Below are 24,489 nucleotides of genomic sequence, written 5' to 3' on the forward strand. Positions count from 1 at the left end.
CTCTCTCAATCTATGAGCGAGAGTTTCTCGCTGTGGTGATGGCTGTCCAAAAGTGGAAAACTTACTTACAAGGCCAAAGGTTTATCATTAAAACGGATCAGCAGGCTTTGAAGCATTTATTGGATCAGAAATCTATTAATCCCATCCAACAGAGGTGGCTAGCTAAGCTGTTGGAATTTACTTATGAGATACAATATACTAAAGGCGTGGATAATAAGGTTGCGGATGCACTATCCAGGTGTGTTCCTAATGGAGCAACGTGCTCTGCCATTTCTACTATCACACCACTTTGGATTTAACAAGTGATGTTGAGCTATAAGGATGATGCTCGGGTTAATAAAATTCTAACCTCTTTTGCTAATGACTCCTCGAGTCATGTGCATTACAAATTTGAAGCGGGTCTCCTCAAATATAAGGGCCGTATTGTAGTAGGAGCTGACCCTATCCTCCGAGAATCATTGATAACTGAGATGCATAACACGGCCTACGGTGGTCACTCTGGTATTTTCGGAACTTATATGCGGCTGAAGAGCTATTTCTTCTGGCCCGGGATGAAGCATGATGTCCAAGCAGTGGTACTTGGCTGTGATGTTTGCCAGCGAAATAAATCTGATGTGGGCAACTACCCGGGCTTGCTGCAGCCATTGCCTGTTCCTACTAAAGCTTGGGCTGAAATTTCCATGGATTTTGTCGAAGGCCTTCCTAACTCTTTTGGGAAGAACGTTATATTGGTGGTGATTGACAGGTTCACGAAGTATGGACACTTCCTTGGTCTCTCTCATCCTTTTACAGCTCAGTCAGTTGCAAAGCTGTTTCTGGATGGTGTTTATAAACTCCATGGTCCTCCTGAAGTAATCATTTCTGATCGCGATAAGGTATTCACTAGCTCGTTTTGGAAGGAGCTGTTCAAGCTGATGGGCACTACCCTAGCCCTTTCTACTGCTTATCATCCCCAAACGGATGGCCAAACGGAACGTTTGAACCAGTGTGTTGAGAATTATCTACGGTGCATGACCAGTTCGAGCCCGAAACATTGGTTTAAGTGGCTGCCACTTGCTGAGTATTGGTACAACACCAATTATCACTCCGGGATAAAATGCACTCCTTTTCAAGCTTTATACGGCTCTCCACCGAATCAGCTAGGTATGGGGTCCTATGTCGATGTGACTAATGTGGAAGCTAAGGAAGTTATGGAGGAGCGCCGGAGATTTACTCTTCAACTTAAAGAGAATCTAACTTAGGCTCAAAGTCGAATGAAGTTTTATGCCGACAAGAAACGGCAGGACCGGAGCTTCGAGGTTGGTGATAAGGTTTATCTTAAACTTCAGCCTTATCGCCAGAATTCGTTGTCATTACGCCGCAATCTCAAACTTTCTGCAAAATATTATGGGCCCTATACAATTTTGCAGAAGATCGGAGCTGTGGCCTATAAGTTAGATTTGCCTGAATCTTCAAAAATTCATCCAGTTTTCCATGTTTCACTCCTTAAAAAGTGTTTGGGAAAGGGAATAACTCCGGCTGCTGACCTGCCGGCTGTTGATTCTGATGGGTGTTTTTTGGTTTCTCCTGCGGCAGTTCTCGACCGCCGTACCCTGCAGAGAAAGGGTGTTGACTTTCCCCAAGTTTTGGTTCAGTGGCAACACCACGATCATGTTCTTGCAACTTGGGAAGATGTGGCTTTTCTCCGGCGTAAGTTTCCTGCTTTTGATCCTTGTGGACAAGGATCAGGTTTGGCGGGGGGTATTGTCATGGTTCACGAAGCAATTGAAGGGAAGGTTGAAGAGGCGGAGTTAGGTATTCTAATTAACTCGGCAATCGCGGGCGATCAGAGCCGTACACGTGGCTATGAGTGGCGGAACGAGCAAAAGGAGTCGCGTTTCCTTTAATTGAAAAAACGCTGTATCACTTTTGTTAGTTTTAATATTCTTTCGGTTAGTTTTACTGTAGCAGAGTTTGTTAGGGGACCACTTTACTATAAGTCTCCCTTGTGGTGTTACACGCGGGCATGCAGAAAATGAAAGCTCAATTCCTCCTCTCAAATTCTCACTCTCTCTGCAACTTCTCTTCTTCTTCTTAATATCCTTGTTTTTTACGATTTATTCATATCAGAAAATCACAAAAATAGTTGGGTTCACTACACTTTTATACATATCAATAATTAATTTTTCGTACAATAATACTTATTTAATTAAATAACTAAAAATATAAATTCTCATAAATAAAAGTAATAATTATCGTGAACAAATATAATAATTTAAAACTGTTATATTCCATTGTAACAATAATTACTTTTTGATACGACAATAATTACTTAACCAATTAAATAAAAGTAAATATTCTTATTAATAAAAATAAACATTATTTTGAAGAAATGTAATATTTTTAAAACATTACCTTCCATCATATCAATAATTAATTAAAAAATCAAAATTAATGCCAGCCATTTAAATTAAAAAAAAAAAAAAACGAAATCGGCGAAAAGGGGCAGCCAAATCAACAATTCCCCTGATAATCTACCAACTCCAGCGCAGTCTATTTTCATGTAGCAACAAGCATCACCTCTGCCTTCGGATAAATGCTTAAGAGGTTCGAAATTCTGTAACAACAAGCATCACCTCCGCCTCCAGAGAGAGAGAGAGATCGGAGGCGGCAGTTACGGAGATTGTCGAGAGAAAGAGGCCAGCGGAATGCAGGCGGGCGATTTGGCGGTGGCGTTAGGCGGTGGGTGGACAACCACCGTCGGAGCGAGGCGACGACGACTGTTAGAGAAGCCGCTGCTGCCCGGCGATGAGGCGGATCGGCGGGCACCGCTGCTGGATCTCTCGACTGCTGCTGAAGAAGAAGAGAGCGGCGGAAACCCTAACAAAGACAGACAGAGGAAAGGTAGAAAGTGAGGAAAAAAAATACAAAAAAGCTTTTATACTTTAAGTAACCGGATCGGGCCGGGTCTGTAAACGGGTCGGGAGAATCCGGTCGCATAGCATGCGGTTAACCGCATGCAATAATTTGCGTTTTTGTTTAACATTGCAACGAAGTAGTGGGAAAATTAAGTAGAAGCTACCCAGAATTTTCTTTTGAGTCAACTTGTCTTCTTTCACCTCTAAAATATCATCTCATATATTTTCATTCACACTTCCCACAAATAAAAAAATTCTGTGTCTGCATTCAAGGAGTTAATGATGGCGGCTTATGGAGCTCTGGTTTCTCTGATGCATATCATAGATCGCATCGAAAATCATCCTTCCCCTCCAATTTCTATCGACAAACAGCAAGTTGAATCTCTCACTGAAAATGTTACCTTCTTGCAGGATTTTCTTGATGCTTATATTTCTCCAGTTGTCGATGACCATGAAGCGGATCCATTGGAGCGTCGCATTGCAGATGCAGTTTATGCAGCTGAGGATGTCATCGAATCCCAAATTGTGCTTCAAATTCATAACAGATCCAGAATTCGTGGGAAGATGTCCTGTTTTATCAACTTGTTTCGAGCTCGGTTTAAATGCGCAACTATTGAGGAGGACTTCTACCACGATCTACAACAAGTGATAGAAGAAATGAATTTGATCAAGAAGGAAGCCATGGAGATTGCAACCGCAGCTGATCAACTGCAGAGAAAGGTCTCATTTACTCATGCTGCCTCCTCTTCAACTGTGAAGGAAAGCATAATGGTGGGCTTCGACCAGGTGTTACGTGAAGTGCTGGATAAGCTCACCGAAGATCATGGCAGTCTCCAAATCATCCCAATTATGGGGATGGGCGGCATTGGTAAAACCACTCTTGCCCGACATCTATTTGAGCATGCTGTTGTTAAAAAGCATTTTTATATTCGTGCTTGGACTACGATATCTCAAACTTATAATGTTAGAGAAACACTTAGAGAAGTTCTTTTTCAAGCAAGTGGGGATTTGGGTAGTGATGATGATAGAGTGAAGATGAAAGAAGAACGAAACTGACTTATAACTGAAGAGGAACCCTCAAAACCGAGGTCCACAGAGAATTCTCTCTGCCACAGCGACGTGCTGTAAAACCAAAAATAAATCCTGCATGCCCTAACCCTACGATACTGAAATATTAAATAGTCTACTGCCACAAAGCCCATGGACAAGGCCCGTGGATAAAAACTGAATAAACTCATAATAACTAATTAACTTAATTAACCAACGCTAAGAGGCCCAGGCCCACAGCAGCCTGGGCTGCAGTAACTCCTCTCTGCGCATCTCTATCAACTGCCCCGGTCGACGAAGCAGCCTTGTCCTCAAGGCTGAAATCTGGAAATTGTCCGCGAACATCCGCAACGTCCCTCCAAGTACTTTCATCGTCAAGCAAGCCTTGCCACTGAATAAGCACCTGGTCCACCGAACTGCCTTTTCGATCAATGGTCGGTTCTCTTGAGGGCCCACCCGTATTTGGTGATATCTGGCGCGTAGATCGAGTTTGCAATAATACCGGGCTCGAGTACGGACTGTTACTCGGTTGGATAATGCCGGCCTCTAGCATCTCTCCTACAAGTTTCTCCATCTCGTCTTTCTGAGAGTGATTATATCGATATGGCCTCACCGAGACCGGTGAGGTGCCTTCCTTCGGAACAATCCGGTGATCGCCTGCTCGCTGCGGGGTCAGGCCCGCTGGGGCGCTAGTAACATGTGGAAAATCTGATCTGCCGACGTTAAAGGTGAGGATTCCGTTTTTGGTGCACGCTCGGCGAGTCAGTGAAGGATCACCGCGAAGGCAAACACGTGTGCCCTGATAATAGAACTCCATTGTGAGGTTAGACCAGTTGGCGGTCACATCGCCAAGGGTGGCGAGCCAAGAGACCCCCAAAATCACATCAACACTGCTCAAGGGAAAAACGAAACAAGTAACAAGAAATAGTTGAGAATCAAGTTTCAAAGGGACAGCCTTACAAACGCCGGTGATGTGCACCCGTGAGCCATCGCTGAGAACTACAGTCTGTGTTGACGTTGGTTCAACAGGCAATTGTAAGGATGAAGCCACTGTCTCGGAGATGAAGCAATGACTAGCTCCACTATCAATCATCGTGAGTAGTTTGAAACCACCCACCGCACTAAACAGCTCCAATGTACGTGGGCCATTGAACCCCTTAGAGGACAACTTGGACAGTTGCAAGTGTTGTAGCTCAGGCTCGAGAGAAGGGAACTCCTCTAGCGTGTGGTCCTCCAGGTCCAATTCCGCTGAATTCTCTGGCGGGTCCCCGTCACCCAGCAGGATGACGTTCAAGAATTGTGATGGGCACTTGTGCAGCGGTCCATATGGCTGACTGCAGCGGAAACACTTTCCCTGTGCGAGATATTCCTTGATCTGGTCCTCCGTTAGGTGGCGCGACTTGCGATTCCCTCGGATTCCGGAGGAAGCCGTGGAAGAATTATTAGCTGATTGCCCAGAAGCGTTGGGAGTGGGAGTGGAATTTCGGAACCCTCCACTGACTGCAGAGTTCCCGCCCCGAAAAGATGTTGCGGTTGTCGACCCAATAACTGGCGCCCCTCCCCGAAAAGATGCTGTCGATCGCAGTGGGGCGGTGCTGGGGGAAGACGACTGAGGAGGCTGCGATGATCCTCGCGAAGAACGGCTGATGCGGCGGGCTGCCCGGATGGCGGTAAAAACATTCACTGAATCTGACTCAGTAATTCGATCCCGAACGGAGGAGTGAAGACCACCCAAAAACATACCTAAATATTGAGCTGGTGGAAGCTCCGGAAGCTGCGCAATTCGTTCTTCAAATAAGGCCAAATACTCTTCCAAGGAACCGGTTTGGCGCGTGATATGCATAGCTTCATAGGCGTTGATAGCCGAACTATCGCCAAACCGTTCAATAAGCTCTTGAGAAAACTGACTCCATTCAATGGAGGCGGAGCGACGCAAAACCCATTGGGCCCAGAACATTGCTCGCCCCGACATGGCAATAAGCGCCAACTGCACACGATCCGAAAGTGGTGTTCGATGGACTAAGAAGTATTGCTCGGATTGGGCAAGCCAGGCAATAGGGTCTGTGCCATCAAATATAGGAAGATCCATCCGCGGAAACGAAGGCTCCTGCAGTCCACCACCGCCAGGTGGAGGGGTTGTCTTCTCGCCCGTGATTTCAGGCCCACGAGTCTTGGTCAAGTTCTTAAGTTGAGCCAGGATGGAGGCTAGGGTGCTCTCAACGGATGCCATGGAATCCTCCAAACCCTCGACCTTGCCTGCTACCGAGCCGACCGTTGTCTGCAAGTCATCTACCATCTTCTCCATCTGTTCCAGACGTTCCTTTTGCGTGGCCATCACGAAAAGGTGGCAGGTCGGACCAAATTGATAGAGTGAAGATGAAAGAAGAACGAAACTGACTTATAACTGAAGAGGAACCCTCAAAACCGAGGTCCACAGAGAATTCTCTCTGCTACAGCGACGTGCTGTAAAACCAAAAATAAATCCTGCATGCCCTAACCCTACGATACTGAAATATTAAATAGTCTACTGCCACAAAGCCCATGGACAAGGCCCGTGGATAAAAACTGAATAAACTCATAATAACTAATTAACTTAATTAACCAACGCTAAGAGGCCCAGGCCCACAGCAGCCTGGGCTGCAGTAACTCCTCTCTGCGCATCTCTATCAGATGATCTAAGTGAGAGAGAATTGCGATTAAAACTATACCAGTATTTATGGGGCAGGAGGTATCTCATAATTATGGATGATATGTGGAGTATAGAGGTGTGGGACAAGATCAGGTTTTCCTTTCCTGATTGCAAAAATAATGGGAGTCGAATAATTGTAACAACTAGGCTGTCAAACTTGAATTTGCAGTTGAATGAGTATTATGGCGTTAGTATGAAATTTCTAGATGAGGCTAGTAGCATGGATTTGTTCACCAACACTGTGTTTGGTGGAGAAAGTTTACCTCATGAGTTGGAGGATATTGGAAAGAGTATTGTAGCAAATTGTAAAGGGCTTCCTTTATCAATTGCTACAATTGGAGGTCTTTTGGCAAAATCTGAGCGCACTACAGAATATTGGATGCGTATAGAGCAAAATTTAAATTCAATTGTGAATACGAATAATGATGAATTTTGCTTGAAAATATTGCGAATGAGCTATACCTATCTACCCAACTATTTGAAGCCCTGTTTTTTGTATATGGGTGTTTTTAAGGAAGATCGTTCAATTCGTGTCTCAATGCTGAAGAAGCTATGGGTTTCAGAAGGATTTTTAAAACCCGTGAGTGGAAAATGTTTGGAAACAATAGGAGAAGAGTACTTGAAGGAGTTGGTAGATAGAAATTTGATTTTAGTTGATAAGTTGGGGGTTAGTGGAAATGTAAAGTTTTGTAAGATTCATGATTTGTTGAGGGACATGTGCTTGAAAGTAGTTGAAAAAGAGAGGTTTTATCATATCATAGAAAAGTCTCCTTCAGTCATAGATATTAATGAACGTCGTCGGGTTGTTTTTCAAAATGGTGGAAGAGGGGTAATAAGTGAAGTCTCGAGATCTTTGTCACATGCTCGTTCTATAATATGTGATGACGATGGGATAAACTTTGAAAGGCCTCACAATTTTAGATTGTTGAGAACATTCAAAGCATATGATAAAGATTCATATAGAGGTGGTGTTCATTTCGTAGACGCTGTTTTTCAATTGGTGAACTCACGACACCTTGCTGTTAGAGTTCATTCGGTGACCAAATTCCCGTCTTCAATCAATTTGCTTTGGAATCTATCTACGTTAATAGTTTATGAGTCTGATTCAGAATATTGGCGTGAAGTTGTTGCACCGATTGAGATTTGGAAATTGCATCAACTTAGGCATCTTGAGTTTGTGAAAGAAGGATTGATTCTACCAGATCCTCCGAGTGAGATGGTTATCATGGAGAATCTACAAACGCTCAAAGGAGTAATGAATTTGTATTTGAATGAGGAGGTGGTTCAAAAAATTCCCAATGTCAAGAAATTGCGTCTAATTTACAAATACAAGGGTTTGAGTAAAGTGAAACAAACGGAGAGAGCAAACTCTTTTAGCTATCTTGAGTGTCTGAGTAAATTGGAAAACTTGTTATGCCGCTTCCATTATGGATATGATGAGTATTTGCAGAGGCTTACTTTCCCACACTCTCTCAAGAAGTTGAACTTATTTCTCTATTATCATGCGGAGTTGGAAGAGATATTGGAAAACATAGGGTGGTTGCCCCTTCTTCACAAGTTAGTATTACATCGTGGTACCTTCAAAACAGGCAAGTGGGACACTATTGAGGGCCAATTCCAGAGCCTCAAGCTACTAGAATTGAACTTCTGTCAAGGTCTAAAAAGTTGGATGATGGCAGAGAGCTCCCACTTTCCAGTTCTGCAGGAGCTTCGTCTTCGAAGTTTGGATGAATTGGAGGAGATCCCTTCCGAAGTTGGAGAGATAGCAACGCTGAAATCAATTTATTTGGAAGATTGCAGTGAATCAGCGGTAGAGTCAGCTGCAAAGATAGTAGAAGAACAAGAGGATTTATATGGAGACCAACTTGACCTTCATGTTCGAGCTATAGTTGCAAAAGCACACGAAAGACTGCAGAGCTTAGCAAGTCCCAACTTTGAAGTTACAGTGAGAGCTTATTAGAATCATCCAAGATTGTTAGTTACAAGTTCAGACCTTTTGTTTCGTAAGCTTATAAAACTTTGAGCTTTTGTTGCTTCAATTCATTACTGTAAGCTATCTCCACAACTCTATCTATTGTTCCCGATGGGCTAGCCCGAAACCCGAATACTTAACATAAAATATTTAGATATAAAAATTAAAACATGACAAAATATTATAAAGTCTCATCGTTTCATTTTTTTTTTGTATTTTTGAGATGCTTTGATTCTATGAGTTCAAACTATTGTTGGATATTTTATTATTTTTTCTTTAACAAAGTTGAACATTTTATTGTTACCAATTTATTTTATATGTTATGTAATCTTGATTTTTTTTCTTCAACATCTTATATTTTTGCATTTCATGCTTGCTATATAATTTATATCTTTGATTTCTATGTATATTTTATACATTAATTATACATTAGATCATTAAGAATAACAAAATATAAATTATTATTTTATTTTTACGCCTTCAACTCGATTAGCCCGATGGGCTAGCCCGAAACCCGAATGTTTAGGGTTAGGGTTGAAAATTAATAACCCGACAAAATCCTCAGCCCGATTAGCCCGCACCCGATTAATCCGAAACCCTATAGAACTGGCCCGATTGACAATCCTCAACAAAGCTTTGCTACAGTTCAATGACTCCTTGACTAGCTCTCACTCTTGTGATTGACCTTTAATCCGAGAATATAAGGTAAGATAAATGTCTCAAGCAAATTCTCGATTAATGAGAATCTGTTATTTAATAACTCATGATTATTATTCAGGTAATTATTATTCTGGGATAATAATCCGAAAAATTCTAATAATAATCCAAATTATAGGATTAAAGCTTTATTTTTTTTCCAATTGAAATGGGCATAAATTTCATGACTTAACAGTGACAGTCTATAAAATTAAATCTCATTACAATATGCCAAGATGGTAGACTTATGTAAATGAAAGAGGACTTAGGTGAAACCCACATTGCTCCCCCTCCCACAACTGACGAGATAATCACATGATATTGTTGTATGGAGCTATAGTATTAATTTTCGATTGTTACTACTCCCTCCGTCCCATGAAGCGTGACCCATTTCTTTTCGGCACGGGAATTAAGGAATTGATATTTTGTGTGTTAAGTGTGGTAGGTGAAAAAGTGAAAAGGTGAAAGGGTAAATTTTTTACCATTTTTAGAAACAGGTCAAGCTTCGTGGGACAACCCAAAAAGGAAAGTGGGTCACGCTTCGCAGGACGGAGGGAGTATATATGAATAACATTAGGGTGAAGAAAAATAAATTATTAACTTTTAAAGCCTAACTAGTTAATTTCTAGATCAAGTTTAAGAGGCAACCCTAATGAAGCAAACATACTGACATGATTTGTTAATTAATAACAAATCAACAGATCAAACCACTATCGTCTCCAGACCTAATGGTAAAAATAGGACCGTAACTTTCAGGATTTTTAGAAAAATGACTATAAGTTACGGATTTTGAAAATAAGGACTATAATTTTTTTTTTTTTTTTTACATTTACACTCCTGTTTTGGGCCTAAAATTAATTATTCGGACTTTTGATGCCACCTAGAGCCCGTTGCTGATGTGAACTGCCATGTCAACTTTTTTGTAATTTTTTTTGTTTCTTTTTTGTATTATCATTATTTTAAGCTTCTTTTTCTCTTTTAAGCTTAAATGTGCTTAAAATAATGATAATACAAAAGCTTAGAATAATGATAATACAAAAAAGAAACAATTTTTTTTTTTGCAAAAAAGTTGACATGGCATTCCACGTCAGCAACGGGCTCTAGGTGGCATCAAAAGCCCGAATAATTAATTTTGGGCCCGAAACAGGAGTGTAAATGTTAAAAAATAAATTAAAATCTTTATTTTCAAAATCCGTAACTTATAGTCCTTTTTCTAAATATCCTAAAAGTTATGGTCCTATTTTTAGCATTAGGTCATCGTCTCCATGAGCAAAACTTACTCGAATATCTCTTTCAACAACTCATAAAAACAACTTCAAAGTTGGGACTTGCCAAGCTCTGCAGTCTTTCGTCTCCTTTCCAAAGTAGAACTCGAACATGAAGGTCCAGTTGGTCTCCATATAAATCCTGTTGTTCTTCTACTATCTTTTTAGCTGACTCTACCACTGATTCACTGCAATATTTCAAAGTAATTGATTTCAGCGTTGCTATTTCTCCAACTTCTGAAGGGATCTCCTCCAATTCTCGTAATCTTAGAAGACTGAAGGGATCACTTGTTGTAGATCGTGATAGAAGTCCTCCTCAATAGTTGCACATTTACACAGAGCTCGAAACGAGTTGATAAAACTGGACATCTTCCCACGAATCGTGGATCGGTTATGAATTTAAAGCACAATTTGGGATTCGATGACATCCTCAGCTGCATAAACTGCATCAGCAATGCGACACTCCAATGGATCCGCCTCATGGTCATCCACAACTGGGGAAATATAAGCATCAAGAAAATCCTGCAAGAAGGCAACATTTTGAGTGAGAGATTCTGTCACGACCGGACTTAATTAAAGATAATTAAGCCGAGAAATCGTGACTAAGGGAGGGAGATTAGAAGCGGGGATAGAAAAGGGGTGAGAAAATGATAGGGGATCAAACTTAACTTATTGTTAATGAAGGAAAGAACATGACTTTATAAGATAATTGGAGTTTAATCATAGAGACTCAAATAAGCTTGTAAGTTCGGATGAATCCAACTTAACCTAAAGACATAGTACTTGAGAGTACGCAGCGGAATAAGGTTCTGATTACATGTATGAAGACATGTATCCAAGAGTTCATTCATTTAACTTATGACAAAAGCTCCGCTCATCACTTCATCTTCATCAACCACTGCTCAACCTGCACATTTAGAAATATATGCAGGGCTGAGTACGAGAGTACTCAGTGGGCACGTATGCCTAAGTATAAACATAAACATGCTTCGTGAAACTATAAATTGCCATGCCATCATAAACAGTACAGCAAGGGAGTTTTAGCTAAAAGGCCCAAGCTTACTAAATTCATTTGTGATTCTTAAAGTTCGACTGCAGTCTAAGTTCTCTTGTAATCTATCATATCTGGAACTGTGTGCCGGAGAGGTGGCCACCTCTCACGGTCACTTGACCGGCCAACCCGCTAGATGACTCACGGTCACTGGTGTACACTAGCCCTGGCAGGATAGCTATCAACTGCTCAAGACCCGAATTCGATTACATAACTGGCAAAGCCACATCAGATAGATATCATACTAAAATTTAAACATTTATGGCAAGACAACAATTGAAATAATTTTCAGTTCATTGATTTGTAACGAAATAACTTGTTCAAAGGTAGCATTAAACTCGTTTGATAGATATATAAAACTGAAATTAACAGTTAAATCATCTCATGCATTCATTAGTATAAGAGGCCTACGACACGCAGGGGATCTCTATATACGTATAGTAAAAGTAATGCCCACCTGATAAGCAAAGCTTTGCTACAGATTAGTGACTCCTTGACGAGCTCTTATTCTTGCGCTCGACCTTTAATCCGAGAAAATAACGTAAGACTTTAAATCGAGGAAAATTCTCAATTAAATGAGAATGCGTAATTTAACTATGCATGAATCTCGTATGCATGAACTATTATTCTGAGATAATAATAAGGGAATTTCTACTGTTAATCCAGACTATCGGATTTTAAACAAAAGCTAAGTCTCGTCTCATGAAGCCGAATAATTAACTAAAATTAATCTGTTCTCTTCAGGATGTTCTAATCCGCCAATTAAATAAACCCCGCTCCTCGTAGTCAATAGAAAATAAATAAATACTTCGACTTACTCGCTTTATAACCTCTTAAAACTCAATCGGGCTTAATAAATATGAACGGAATTAATAATATAAGTTCAAATAATTAAAAGGCTCAACATAAGGCAGCCTAATAATTAAATGAAAGTGGCATGAAAGGAATAATAAAAAGCCCAACTGAAATAATCATCCAGCCCATTCTACTTAATTAAAAAAAAACGGCCCAATTAAAAGAAATAGCCCAATTTGAATAAGCATAACCAAAGGCCCAAAGAATTTAAAATACAACAAGGCCCAGCTTTTCCCATGTTCGGTCCTCTCTCTCTCTCATTTCAGTCGAGCCTTGTTCTCTCAAAGCAGTCGAGAACTCTCGCCTTCTCAAATCAGTCGAGAACTTCTCTCCCTCTCCTTCATAATCAGTCGCGATCTCCACCGCCGCCGCATCTTTCTCCGGCTGTTCGAGCTGCCAGCGTCCCATCGTCGACCACGCCGCCTCCTTTCCCTAAAGTCCCTCTTCTCCTCTCCACAAGCAGAGCCCTAATTCTCCCTGAAATCGAAATCGCCGCCGCCGCTGTAACTTCCGGCGAACAGCCGGGTCTCGCTCGACCTCCTGCGTCGGGCTCTTCTTCCCAATCCGCTGAAGGAAAGTAGAAGCCCTAATCTCCCCCGCGGATTTTGAACCGCCTCCCTCAGCTCGGCGCCGCGGCGTTCTGTGAACCCGGTGAATTTCAGTCGCCGTCCAGTTCTCTGTCTACCAATCGGCGAACCGACGTCGTTTCGTCCTCTCCTCTGAGCCATTCACATCCCAACTCAGATGTCACAGCGGGCAGGGAGTGGAGCCCTGTTTCTTTTCCGCCTCTGCCGCCGTGGTTCTGCCGCCATCTCCCCCGTCCATTTCAATCGGCGGTTCAGCGTCGTTGCTCCATTCGCGATGCTGCTGTTGCTCTGTAACACGATTTCCGCCGAGGCAGTAGAGCTGCCGCCGTCATCGTCGTCGTCGTCTTGGCTCAACCGAACAGGCAGTCGATCTTATTCATAAAGCTAAGTTATCTAGTCTCGTTTGTTTCTATTACGCGAGTGTTGACGAGTATGCAAACTGAATATTGAAACATCAATGTTGGGACTAGGTGTATCCCTTTTCTATAGTCTGTGAAATCTAATTTCATATGCATAAACTGATCATGCTTGAGGATGTGATATGCGTATGTTGAGAGGGTGGCTGAGATAGTGTAAATACCTCATCTATTTGAGCTTGGTTGACTGATGTGTTTTCTTTTCGAGTTTTGTGGGGATTTACTGAAAGTCTGAAATAAACCATAGATGTTGTTGGCCAAATAATGCAGGCTGAAACTATGGAGGTGATGGAGGAAAAACTTAATTCAGGCTTACCTCTTCGAAGCTCGGTAGCCACCAGACCAACTTTCTCCCTTTTGATTGTTGATGCGTGAATGAAGAACTAGGGGAATTTTGTTGGCTGACCAAATATAAGGGAGAAGGAGTTGTTGAGTTCTACATCTCCTATGACATGCTTGAAAGAGGGCAGCAGGTGTAGGGTGGCTCACTTGACAGCTTGCTTGTCTCCACACGCATGCTTTTCCTTTTCTTTTCTGATTGACAGCTTGCTGCCGTAATAATAGAAATGTAGGGAGTAGGCTAGGAATTGAGTGATGTTTGTAATAGATATTGTAGAGTTGCGGCTGATTGTAAAGTTTGAAAAGTTGTGGTGTGACTAATAAAATCCTTCGGTATCTTGATAAAGCGGTATCTGATATTAATCCCGTGTCTTGCTAATATAGCGTATCTGTAATACTAATCCCAGGTTTTGTTAATAATACTAAATACTCTAATAATTCTCGTATTTCGATAGTTGACTTTTCGTCTATTAATATCGTGACTCGTAGAATCAATCTAAATTAAATCTGTAGATTAATTCACTTCACAATTCGGAGTAAACTCACGACTCAAGTAATAAAGTTAAATAAATAGAAATAATATTTGTATTGCAAATAAAATAATAACTTGACTTCGCTAAGTCAATTATCATTCTGAAATAAATCATTGACTACTCAATAATTCAATCGTGGTCATCTCAGGTAATGACATCTAATTCAGAACTCTGAGCTGAATTAACTGAATATTAGTCACTGGATTAAATCAACTGAAAGATGTAAAAATAAATATTGCATTTATTGCTCTTAATCATAAAATAACCCCTCTTAACAAAAATTTCGTCCCGAAATTTGCATATCATTGCAAAAAGGTTCTGGGTACTCTCTCATCTTGATTTTTGTCAGACTATCTCAATCATCTCATTCATCGTGTCTGGTCCTAAAATTCTCCTTACACCTACTTTATCTCAGTAGAGTGGTGATCTATATTTTCTTCCATGCATTGCCTCATAAGGCGCCATATTGATTGTTGTCTGATAACTATTATTGTAGGCAAACTCAATCAATGACATCACTGTTCATCACTTTCACCTTTTGCCTTGTACTACTTTTAACGTGTCTTCGAGAGTCTGAATTATTCTCTCAACCATCTATATGTTTGTGGGCAAAAGGTGGTACTGAAATTTAACCTTGTGCCTAATTTCTTCTACAAGTTCATACAGAATCTAGATGTAAACTTCGAATCTCAGTCCAAAGTGATTGACACGAGCATACCGTGGAACGCACAATTTCTCAAACATATAATTGTCCTAATTTGTCTGATCTGTATGTGATCGGTATTGATATAAAACGAGCTCATTTCGCAAGTCGCTCCACTATTACCCAGATGACAGCACTCCCACTTTTCGACTTCGTAAACTAGTCACGACATCTGTTGCAAAGTGCTCTAACTCCCATTATGAGATCTCCAATGGTTGTAATTTTCCATATGGTCTATGGTGCAAAGCCTTCACTCGTTGGCATGCTAGGCATCTCTCAACAAGTGTAGCTATATCTTTCCATCGGAATTCTTCTTTCAAGTCTTTGTACATTTTATGCTTCCCGGGTGGCCAGTATATTGCGTGTCATGAGCTTCGCTCATTATCTCATCTCTGAATTGTTCATCGTGTGAACACACACAATCTTTCCTTAAACACCACAACATTACCTGATGCTTTGTAGCAACCTCTAGGTGTGCCTGATCTTATTGCTATACGTAAATTCCCAAGGTCTCATCATTTGTTTGCGCTTCTAAAATCTTTCTTTCCAAATCGAGCGTTACTACCATCGTTGCGATAATCCCTTCTACAGATTCTGGTGGTTAAACAACTTCTAAACTTATTCTACAAAAATCCTTCATGAGTCCCTCATCCCGAGTGAGGAGAGATCCCAACTTAAATTGAGTCTTATGACTCAAGGCATCAACTACCATGTTAGCTTTATCTGGGTGGTAGTTATTAGCACCGCCATCGTCTTTCTCTAGTTCGAGCCATCTCATCTATCTCATGTTAAGATTCATTTGCTCGAAAAAAAAATATTTCAAACTTATGGTTTGTGAACATCTCACCTCTAAATCCATATAGGTGGTGTCTCTACTACAACTAGTTCTAGATCATGAGTTGGATAGTTCAATTCATGTGGTCTAAGCTTTCATGATGCGTATGCTATCACTCTTCCTTCTTGTTTTAACACGCAATCGAGTACTTTCTTGGACGTGTATACATAATCCACCTATTCATTAGCAGTCGTTGGAACAGCTAACGCTGGTGCAATGGTTAACTTCTCCTTGAGCTCTTAAAATCTTTTCTCACATCCTTCTGTCCAAGAAAATTTGATTCACTTCTTGAGTAGTTGCGTCGTTAGTCATTCTATTTTTTTAAAAAAAAAATCCTTCTACGAACCTCCTATAGTAACTTGCTAATCCCAAGAAACTCTTGATCTTCTTAGGGTTAGTAGGCGATCTCTATTTGTGTACAACTTGTATGTTGTCAGGACCCACTTTGATCCCTTCTCATGAGATAATATGTCCCAAAAAATGTGACTTCATTGAGCCAAAATTCGCATTCGTTGGACTTGGCATAGAGACGCTATGTTCTCAACGTTTTTAAGACAATTCTCAAGTGTTTCTCATGGTCTTTCTTGTTTTTCGAGTAGATCAAGACATCATCTCTGAAAATTATGACAAATTTGTCTAAGGATAGATGAAACACTCGGTTCATGAGATCTATGAATACGACTGGTGCATTAGTCAATCCGAATGACACCACTACGAACTCATAATGGCTATATCTAATTCGGAAGGCCATTTTAGGTACATCCTCTGACCAAATCTTTAGTTGATGATACCCAATCCTTAGGTCTATCTTTAAGAATACAGTCACTCCTCTGACCTGATCGAAAATGTCATTTATCCTTGACAGGGGTACTTGTTCTTGAATGTCTCCTTGTTCAACTCTTTATAGTCTATACACATTCTCAATGTGCCAATCTTCCTCTTTCGACAAGAACGGTTGCACATCGGCGAGATCTTCAGGAACCATCAAGAAATTCTCATTCGATTGTCACGTCTCTAATGCTTTTCTCGGTTCCTTGTTCTCCATGAAAATACACAAGGTAGTCCGAATATTCTTTCCTTATCATCTTTATTGCGTCGAGGGTGGAGATGATTGCCTCCCTCTTGCTCATGCTGATTCCATGGGAAAGTGTCAGTTCATTTTCAAGGGGTCAAAAAGAAATTTGTCTTTTGTTGCAAATGATGGTAGTTTGGTTCACAGCTAGCTAATCCACTCCTAAGATTACACCAATGTCTCCCATTGGTATAACATACGAGTTATTCACCATAGCTTTGAGTGAATTTATTCTCAGCTTTAAGCTCAAGCACACATGTGCTATTGTTGTTGTTGTTGTTGTTGTTGTTGATGTGGTTACTACTCTTGGTGTGGTTGGGGCAAAACATGGATTGCTTGCCGATACGGATCCTGGACAAGCAAGTTCAGCATAGATCCTTCCCTTGTTCCTTATTCAGACAACGGTTTGCATAATGTCCTTCTGGCTACTGTGTAACAACCTTCACTTCCACTCTTTCATTATTGCAGCATCTCCCATGGTTCTTGTTACAATTTGGGCAGGGCAGGATTCTTTGTTGGTTATCTCCTATCTGTCTAGGAGTACCCTTTTGGCTTTTGTAGCCTTGTTGCTGGGATGATTGCCCCTGCCATGTTTTTTTTTTTTTTTCGTTTGACAATTGTTACTATTGTCCCTTTTTTCTTTTTCCTCAAATGTTCTGAGTTTGTGCCTGTGGAGGTGTTGGCATAGGCATCGTTACTGGTCTTTCTATCGACATCGATGCCCTAACGTTTAATGCTCTTCTAAACGCAGTGTAAGACAATCCACCATGGCTTGCCAAAGCCATCATAATCTCGTGCCTCAGAGCGGCACAAAGTTTTTCAGCCCTTTTTTTTTTTTTCCCATGTCTACTTGCTCTGGCGCATATCTCGACATATCACAGAACATCCTATCGTACTGAGTAACGATCATTATTCCCTACTTTAGATTGTACAATCTACTTTTCTTCTTCTTGCGATAGCTTTGGGGTATATACTTATCATATATTTCTGTTTAGAATGATCCCGCGTAAAATTTTCTAATTGTTCAACTGTCATCATTTTTCTCTGTGCTTTCCTTCCTGGTATGTAAAACGCAAATGAAATTGAAAATGCACTCAATAGCTCTTACCCAAGTCTCAGCTTTTGCTGGATCTCATGTCCTACTGAAGGCAGGTGGGTTTTGTTGTAGAGATAGTTCCTCTATTCTACGCTCTGGTTACATGGGTGGTGGGGCCATATTTTGTTCTGGCCCTGGTACTGGTACTGGACCTTTTCCACCATCTTGGGAAATTTATCTTCCTTGTCTCGGACGCCCTCATTTTAGTGGATTCCCGATGAGTTGACATATAATCATCAGTGCATTACAAAATGTATTAATGCATATCATCAATTCTGCACACCGATTCTTGATTCTCAATCTCGCTCATACTCTTTCTCACGCAAACATATAATTAACACGGCAGAAGTGACTTGCCGCAAAAGATTGATAAGGTCGCTATATGGACATGGGAAAATTGCTTCGATAAGCACTTTTATATCAACTTCTGAATGTAGATCTATTGATCTATTCAAGCACTACCCATGATGGACTGGGGTCTAGCAAAGCCATCATAAAAGAACTTAGTCACGAACGCCCTGTGGACCAGCATTTTTGTACTAATACTAGTTGAAATAACCAAGCCAACATAGGGGCATACAAAAGCATCGAAACGATCAACGTTTCTTGAATACACAAATAACATTCTATTAAATCTATAATAAATGGTCTAGATGTATGATGTATCGCGTGCTTGACCAATGGTCGAGGCATAAGTGTCTGAGTGATTACTATAGTGAATACGCTCTGTCTTTAGGTCCAAGAAAATATGCTAACAACCAATAAATCACGATGATCGAAAACACAAATGGCAATTAGGCAAAATGTTTAACCAAATTGTTGAACAACCGAAAAGGAATAGCCATAGAGTAGAAATGAATTGACTAAAAGGTCGAAATGAAATGACCTAATAGTCTGAACCCGATTGGCTTTTCAGATGAAGGTTCAAAATATATAGGTTTAGAAACCCATATATGACGACTACCGAGATTTTGATCATGTGGACTGGCCAGGTCCAACATAATCACTTCTCAGTCACACGGAAATACTTTTCCAAACTTGGTAGTTTTTTTTTTTTTTTTGCAAAAGGTGCTTCTGGTTTAAAGTCTCTCGTTCCTTCTTAATATTTAAAATCTATCCTTGAGAATGTTCTGGGGATTCTCAAACTTGCAGTCTGGTTTCTAAATCCTTTCTTAGAATCTTCTATAAACAAAGTAAAACCTCTCAACTGTACTCAAACTTATTCAACCATCTTCGTCTAAATGATCTTAATGTATTACTTCTAGTACTTGTGTTTGTTCACATAGTACTTGGAATGCAACCATATAATTTGAAGCATGCCCCTGCCCTTGCGAAGGATCTTTTAAATCATGACATCTTCCATAATGAAATGAATTTTGCTCATCCGAGCACCTTATAAAGTATGTGTCACCACACATAATACTAAGTCACGGAACGACTTAGTCGACGCTTTCATTTTGGTTACTATGTTGATTGCCTAAACCGAGACGTTGTAACTGGGGCGATGTCTCCAATAGACTAAGGTATGTATACTTAACTTGAGTATACCCTTAGGGCTTCATTAAAATCTCAATCCCTTAACTCCATCATCAAACCCTTGTCGATGCTTGAAGCTCTTATTAAACTTGCAACCACCTTTGGGGACTTATCCCATCTTATGCACTTGCATAGATTTTTCTTTTATCAATCACAATAGTTGGTAACTGCTAGTACCCATGTCACATCTCGTCTTTCTGATTCGTTGCAGGTTATCATACTCAATAGGAGTCCTCAATCATGTTCCCGTATAATGCAATAGGTAACTGTAAGCATAAAGGTTCCGAATATCTAAAACTATAAGTTGACAATTCTAATCGTAATATTATAACATCAAATACAGGGCGTTATAACCCCTTGTGAGTCTAACTCTGTAGTTCAAACATAGATCATGAAGGTTCTTTTCATGCCATAACTGGTGATAATCGAGGGTTAGAAATGAGTCTTAGCTCATTACCCGATAGCTAAATGATTACATAGGTCGCACTCGTCGCTACGAGCAATGACTTACGTGATCCAACATCAAATAAGACAATAGTCAATTCGGTGTCCCGTCACGCGTGAACAACCTGAATCAAACACTATGCCTGTGTCACTAACTCGTACGTGGCACTCTGCTTGCATTGCTTCCATTGGATTCTCGCGTCTCCTCAAGTGACATTTGATTTTATTCTTCTTTCTTGGCTCATCATTATGGCTATAGTGAGAGATAGCTAAATTTCTAGCTTATAATGTCCTTCTCGTATTAGTGATCATGCATTCTTAACGCATCTAAGGTCATTGAGATATCTAATCAATCAATAAAACATAGAACTTGAATGTAAGCATCAGTACATTCGCATGAAACGTGAACTTTTCGACGTTTGAAAATCATTACCACTTTCTTTCTTGTTGAGCATGACGATGTGACGAAGTGCTGAGCTTTTGTCGATTGACTCTTTTATACTAATACTCAAACTAAGACTAATTGGATAACTCTTGGATTCAGAGCAAATGAACTGCTCTGATACCACTCTGTCACGACCGGACTTAATTAAAGATAATTAAGCCGAGAAATCGTGACTAAGGGAGGGAGATTAGAAGCGGGGATAGAAAAGGGGTGAGAAAATGATAGGGGATCAAACTTAACTTATTGTTAATGAAGGAAAGAACATGACTTTATAAGATAATTGGAGTTTAATCATAGAGACTCAAATAAGCTTGTAAGTTCGGATGAATCCAACTTAACCTAAAGACATAGTACTTGAGAGTACGCAGCGGAATAAGGTTCTGATTACATGTATGAAGACATGTATCCAAGAGTTCATTCATTTAACTTATGACAAAAGCTCTGCTCATCACTTCATCTTCATCAACCACTGCTCAACCTGCACATTTAGAAATATATGCAGGGCTGAGTACGAGAGTACTCAGTGGGCACGTATGCCTAAGTATAAACATAAACATGCTTCGTGAAACTATAAATTGCCATGCCATCATAAACAGTACAGCAAGGGAGTTTTAGCTAAAAGGCCCAAGCTTACTAAATTCATTTGTGATTCTTAAAGTTCGACTGCAGTCTAAGTTCTCTTGTAATCTATCATATCTGGAACTGTGTGCCGGAGAGGTGGCCACCTCTCACGGTCACTTGACCGGCCAACCCGCTAGATGACTCACGGTCACTGGTGTACACTAGCCCTGGCAGGATAGCTATCAACTGCTCAAGACCCGAATTCGATTACATAACTGGCAAAGCCACATCAGATAGATATCATACTAAAATTTAAACATTTATGGCAAGACAACAATTGAAATAATTTTCAGTTCAATGATTTGTAACGAAATAACTTGTTCAAAGGTAGCATTAAACTCGTTTGATAGATATATAAAACTGAAATTAACAGTTAAATCATCTCATGCATTCATTCGTATAAGAGGCCTACGACACGCAGGGGATCTCTATATACGTATAGTAAAAGTAATGCCCACCTGATAAGCAAAGCTTTGCTACAGATTAGTGACTCCTTGACGAGCTCTTATTCTTGCGCTCGACCTTTAATCCGAGAAAATAACGTAAGACTTTAAATCGAGGAAAATTCTCAATTAAATGAGAATGCGTAATTTAACTATGCATGAATCTCGTATGCATGAACTATTATTCTGAGATAATAATAAGGGAATTTCTACTGTTAATCCAGACTATCGGATTTTAAACAAAAGCTAAGTCTCGTCTCATGAAGCCGAATAATTAACTAAAATTAATCTGTTCTCTTCAGGATGTTCTAATCCGCCAATTAAATAAACCCCGCTCCTCGTAGTCAATAGAAAATAAATAAATACTTCGACTTACTCGCTTTATAACCTCTTAAAACTCAATCGGGCTTAATAAATATGAACGGAATTAATAATATAAGTTCAAATAATTAAAAGGCTCAACATAAGGCAGCCTAATAATTAAATGAAAGTGGCATGAAAGGAATAATAAAAAGCCCAACTGAAATAATCATCCAGCCCATTCTACTTAATTAAAAAAAAACGGCCCAATTAAAAGAAATAGCCCAATTTGAATAAGCATAACCAAAGGCCCAAAGAATTTAAAATACAACAAGGCCCAGCTTTTCCCATGTTCGGTCCTCTCTCTCTCTCATTTCAGTCGAGCCTTGTTATCTCAAAGCAGTCGAGAACTCTCGCCTTCTCAAATCAGTCGAGAACTTGTCTCCCTCTCCTTCATAATCAGTCGCGATCTCCACCGCCGCCGCATCTTTCTCCGGCTGTTCGAGCTGCCAGCGTCCCATCGTCGACCACGCCGCCTCCTTTCCCTAAAGTCCCTCTTCTCTTCTCCACAAGCAGAGCCCTAATTCTCCCTGAAATCGAAATCGCCGCCGCCGCTGTAACTTCCGGCGAACAGCCGGGTCTCGCTCGACCTCCTGCGTCGGGCTCTTCTTCCCAATCCGCTGAAGGAAAGCAGAAGCGCTAATCTCCCCCGCGGATTTTGAACCGCCTCCCTCAGCTCGGCGCCGCGGCGTTTTGTGAACCCGGTGAATTTCAGTCGCCGTCCAGTTCTCTGTCTACCAATCGGCGAACCGACGTCGTTTCGTCATCTCCTCTGAGCCATTCACATCCCAACTTAGATGTCACAGCGGGCAGGGAGTGGAGCCCTGTTTCTTTTCCGCCTCTGCCGCCGTGGTTCTGCCGCCATCTCCCCCGTCCATTTCAATCGGCGGTTCAGCGTCGTTGCTCCATTCGCGATGCTGCTGTTGCTCTGTAACACGATTTCCGCCGAGGCAGTAGAGCTGCCGCCGTCATCGTCGTCGTCGTCTTGGCTCAACCGAACAGGCAGTCGATCTTATTCATAAAGCTAAGTTATCTAGTCTCGTTTGTTTCTATTACGCGAGTGTTGACGAGTATGCAAACTGAATATTGAAACATCAATGTTGGGACTAGGTGTATCCCTTTTCTATAGTCTGTGAAATCTAATTTCATATGCATAAACTGATCATGCTTGAGGATGTGATATGCGTATGTTGAGAGGGTGGCTGAGATAGTGTAAATACCTCATCTATTTGAGCTTGGTTGACTGATGTGTTTTCTTTTCGAGTTTTGTGGGGATTTACTGAAAGTCTGAAATAAACCATAGATGTTGTTGGCCAAATAATGCAGGCTGAAACTATGGAGGTGATGGAGGAAAAACTTAATTCAGGCTTACCTCTTCGAAGCTCGGTAGCCACCAGACCAACTTTCTCCCTTTTGATTGTTGATGCGTGAATGAAGAACTAGGGGAATTTTGTTGGCTGACCAAATATAAGGGAGAAGGAGTTGTTGAGTTCTACATCTCCTATGACATGCTTGAAAGAGGGCAGCAGGTGTAGGGTGGCTCACTTGACAGCTTGCTTGTCTCCACACGCATGCTTTTCCTTTTCTTTTCTGATTGACAGCTTGCTGCCGTAATAATAGAAATGTAGGGAGTAGGCTAGGAATTGAGTGATGTTTGTAATAGATATTGTAGAGTTGCGGCTGATTGTAAAGTTTGAAAAGTTGTGGTGTGACTAATAAAATCCTTCGGTATCTTGATAAAGCGGTATCTGATATTAATCCCGTGTCTTGCTAATATAGCGTATCTGTAATACTAATCCCAGGTTTTGTTAATAATACTAAATACTCTAATAATTCTCGTATTTCGATAGTTGACTTTTCGTCTATTAATATCGTGACTCGTAGAATCAATCTAAATTAAATCTGTAGATTTAATTCACTTCACAATTCGGAGTAAACTCACGACTCAAGTAATAAAGTTAAATAAATAGAAATAATATTTGTATTGCAAATAAAATAATAACTTGACTTCGCTAAGTCAATTATCATTCTGAAATAAATCATTGACTACTCAATAATTCAATCGTGGTCATCTCAGGTAATGACATCTAATTCAGAACTCTGAGCTGAATTAACTGAATATTAGTCACTGGATTAAATCAACTGAAAGATGTAAAAATAAATATTGCATTTATTGCTCTTAATCATAAAATAAAATAGCGGGCTACTAGAGATTCAACTTGCTGTTTGTCGATAGAAATAGGAGGGGAAGGATGATTTTCAATACGATCTATGATATGCATAAGAGAAACCAGAGCTCCATAAGCGGCCATGATAAACTCTTTGAATGCAGACACAGAATTTTTATATTTGTGGAAGTGTGAATTAAAATATATGAGAGATGTTAGCTATCTGGTAAAGTGAACTGTGATAATGAAATTGTGTTTATCATAAAAATGAAGAAGCCATGTGCAGCATTCATTTAAATATGCTGCAGTTGTCGGAATAAGACTATCATTAATTTAGTTAATTACATGTTTGTTGCTAAACTTATTGTTGGTTATCGATGTTGACTGTCACGAGCATCGATATGAATATGATTGAATTA

The 24,489-nt window shown here is 40.4% G+C and overlaps 1 protein-coding gene across 2 annotated transcripts; it reads left to right on the forward strand.

The window, feature by feature from the left end:
* The first annotated feature begins 2,332 nt into the window (after window positions 1–2,332).
* On the forward strand, window positions 2,333–8,698 carry LOC130995096 (putative late blight resistance protein homolog R1C-3). Of its 2 annotated transcripts, none has more exons than XM_057920247.1 (2): window positions 2,333–3,912; window positions 6,615–8,698. In XM_057920247.1, exons 1-2 carry the CDS (start codon window positions 3,177–3,179, stop codon window positions 8,591–8,593), a joined length of 2,715 nt encoding a protein of 904 aa, XP_057776230.1. In that variant the 5' UTR covers window positions 2,333–3,176; the 3' UTR covers window positions 8,594–8,698. The 2 variants fall into 2 exon arrangements, with proteins under 2 accessions (XP_057776230.1, XP_057776231.1); XM_057920248.1 differs by having other exon boundaries at window positions 3,519–3,926; window positions 6,625–8,698.
* Window positions 8,699–24,489: the final 15,791 nt, after the last annotated feature.

This window comes from Salvia miltiorrhiza, chromosome 7, assembly GCF_028751815.1.
Source record: "Salvia miltiorrhiza cultivar Shanhuang (shh) chromosome 7, IMPLAD_Smil_shh, whole genome shotgun sequence".
In the NCBI taxonomy this organism is placed as follows: domain Eukaryota; kingdom Viridiplantae; phylum Streptophyta; class Magnoliopsida; order Lamiales; family Lamiaceae; genus Salvia; species Salvia miltiorrhiza.

Coding starts and splice junctions, on each gene's coding strand:
- LOC130995096 (XM_057920247.1), top strand. CDS start 3,177: ATGATGGCGGCTTATGGAGCTCTGGTTTCTCTGATGCATATCATAGAT. Junction 3,913..6,614: donor AGCAAGTGGGGATTTGGGTA/GTGATGATGATA, acceptor CATCTCTATCAG/ATGATCTAAGTGAGAGAGAA.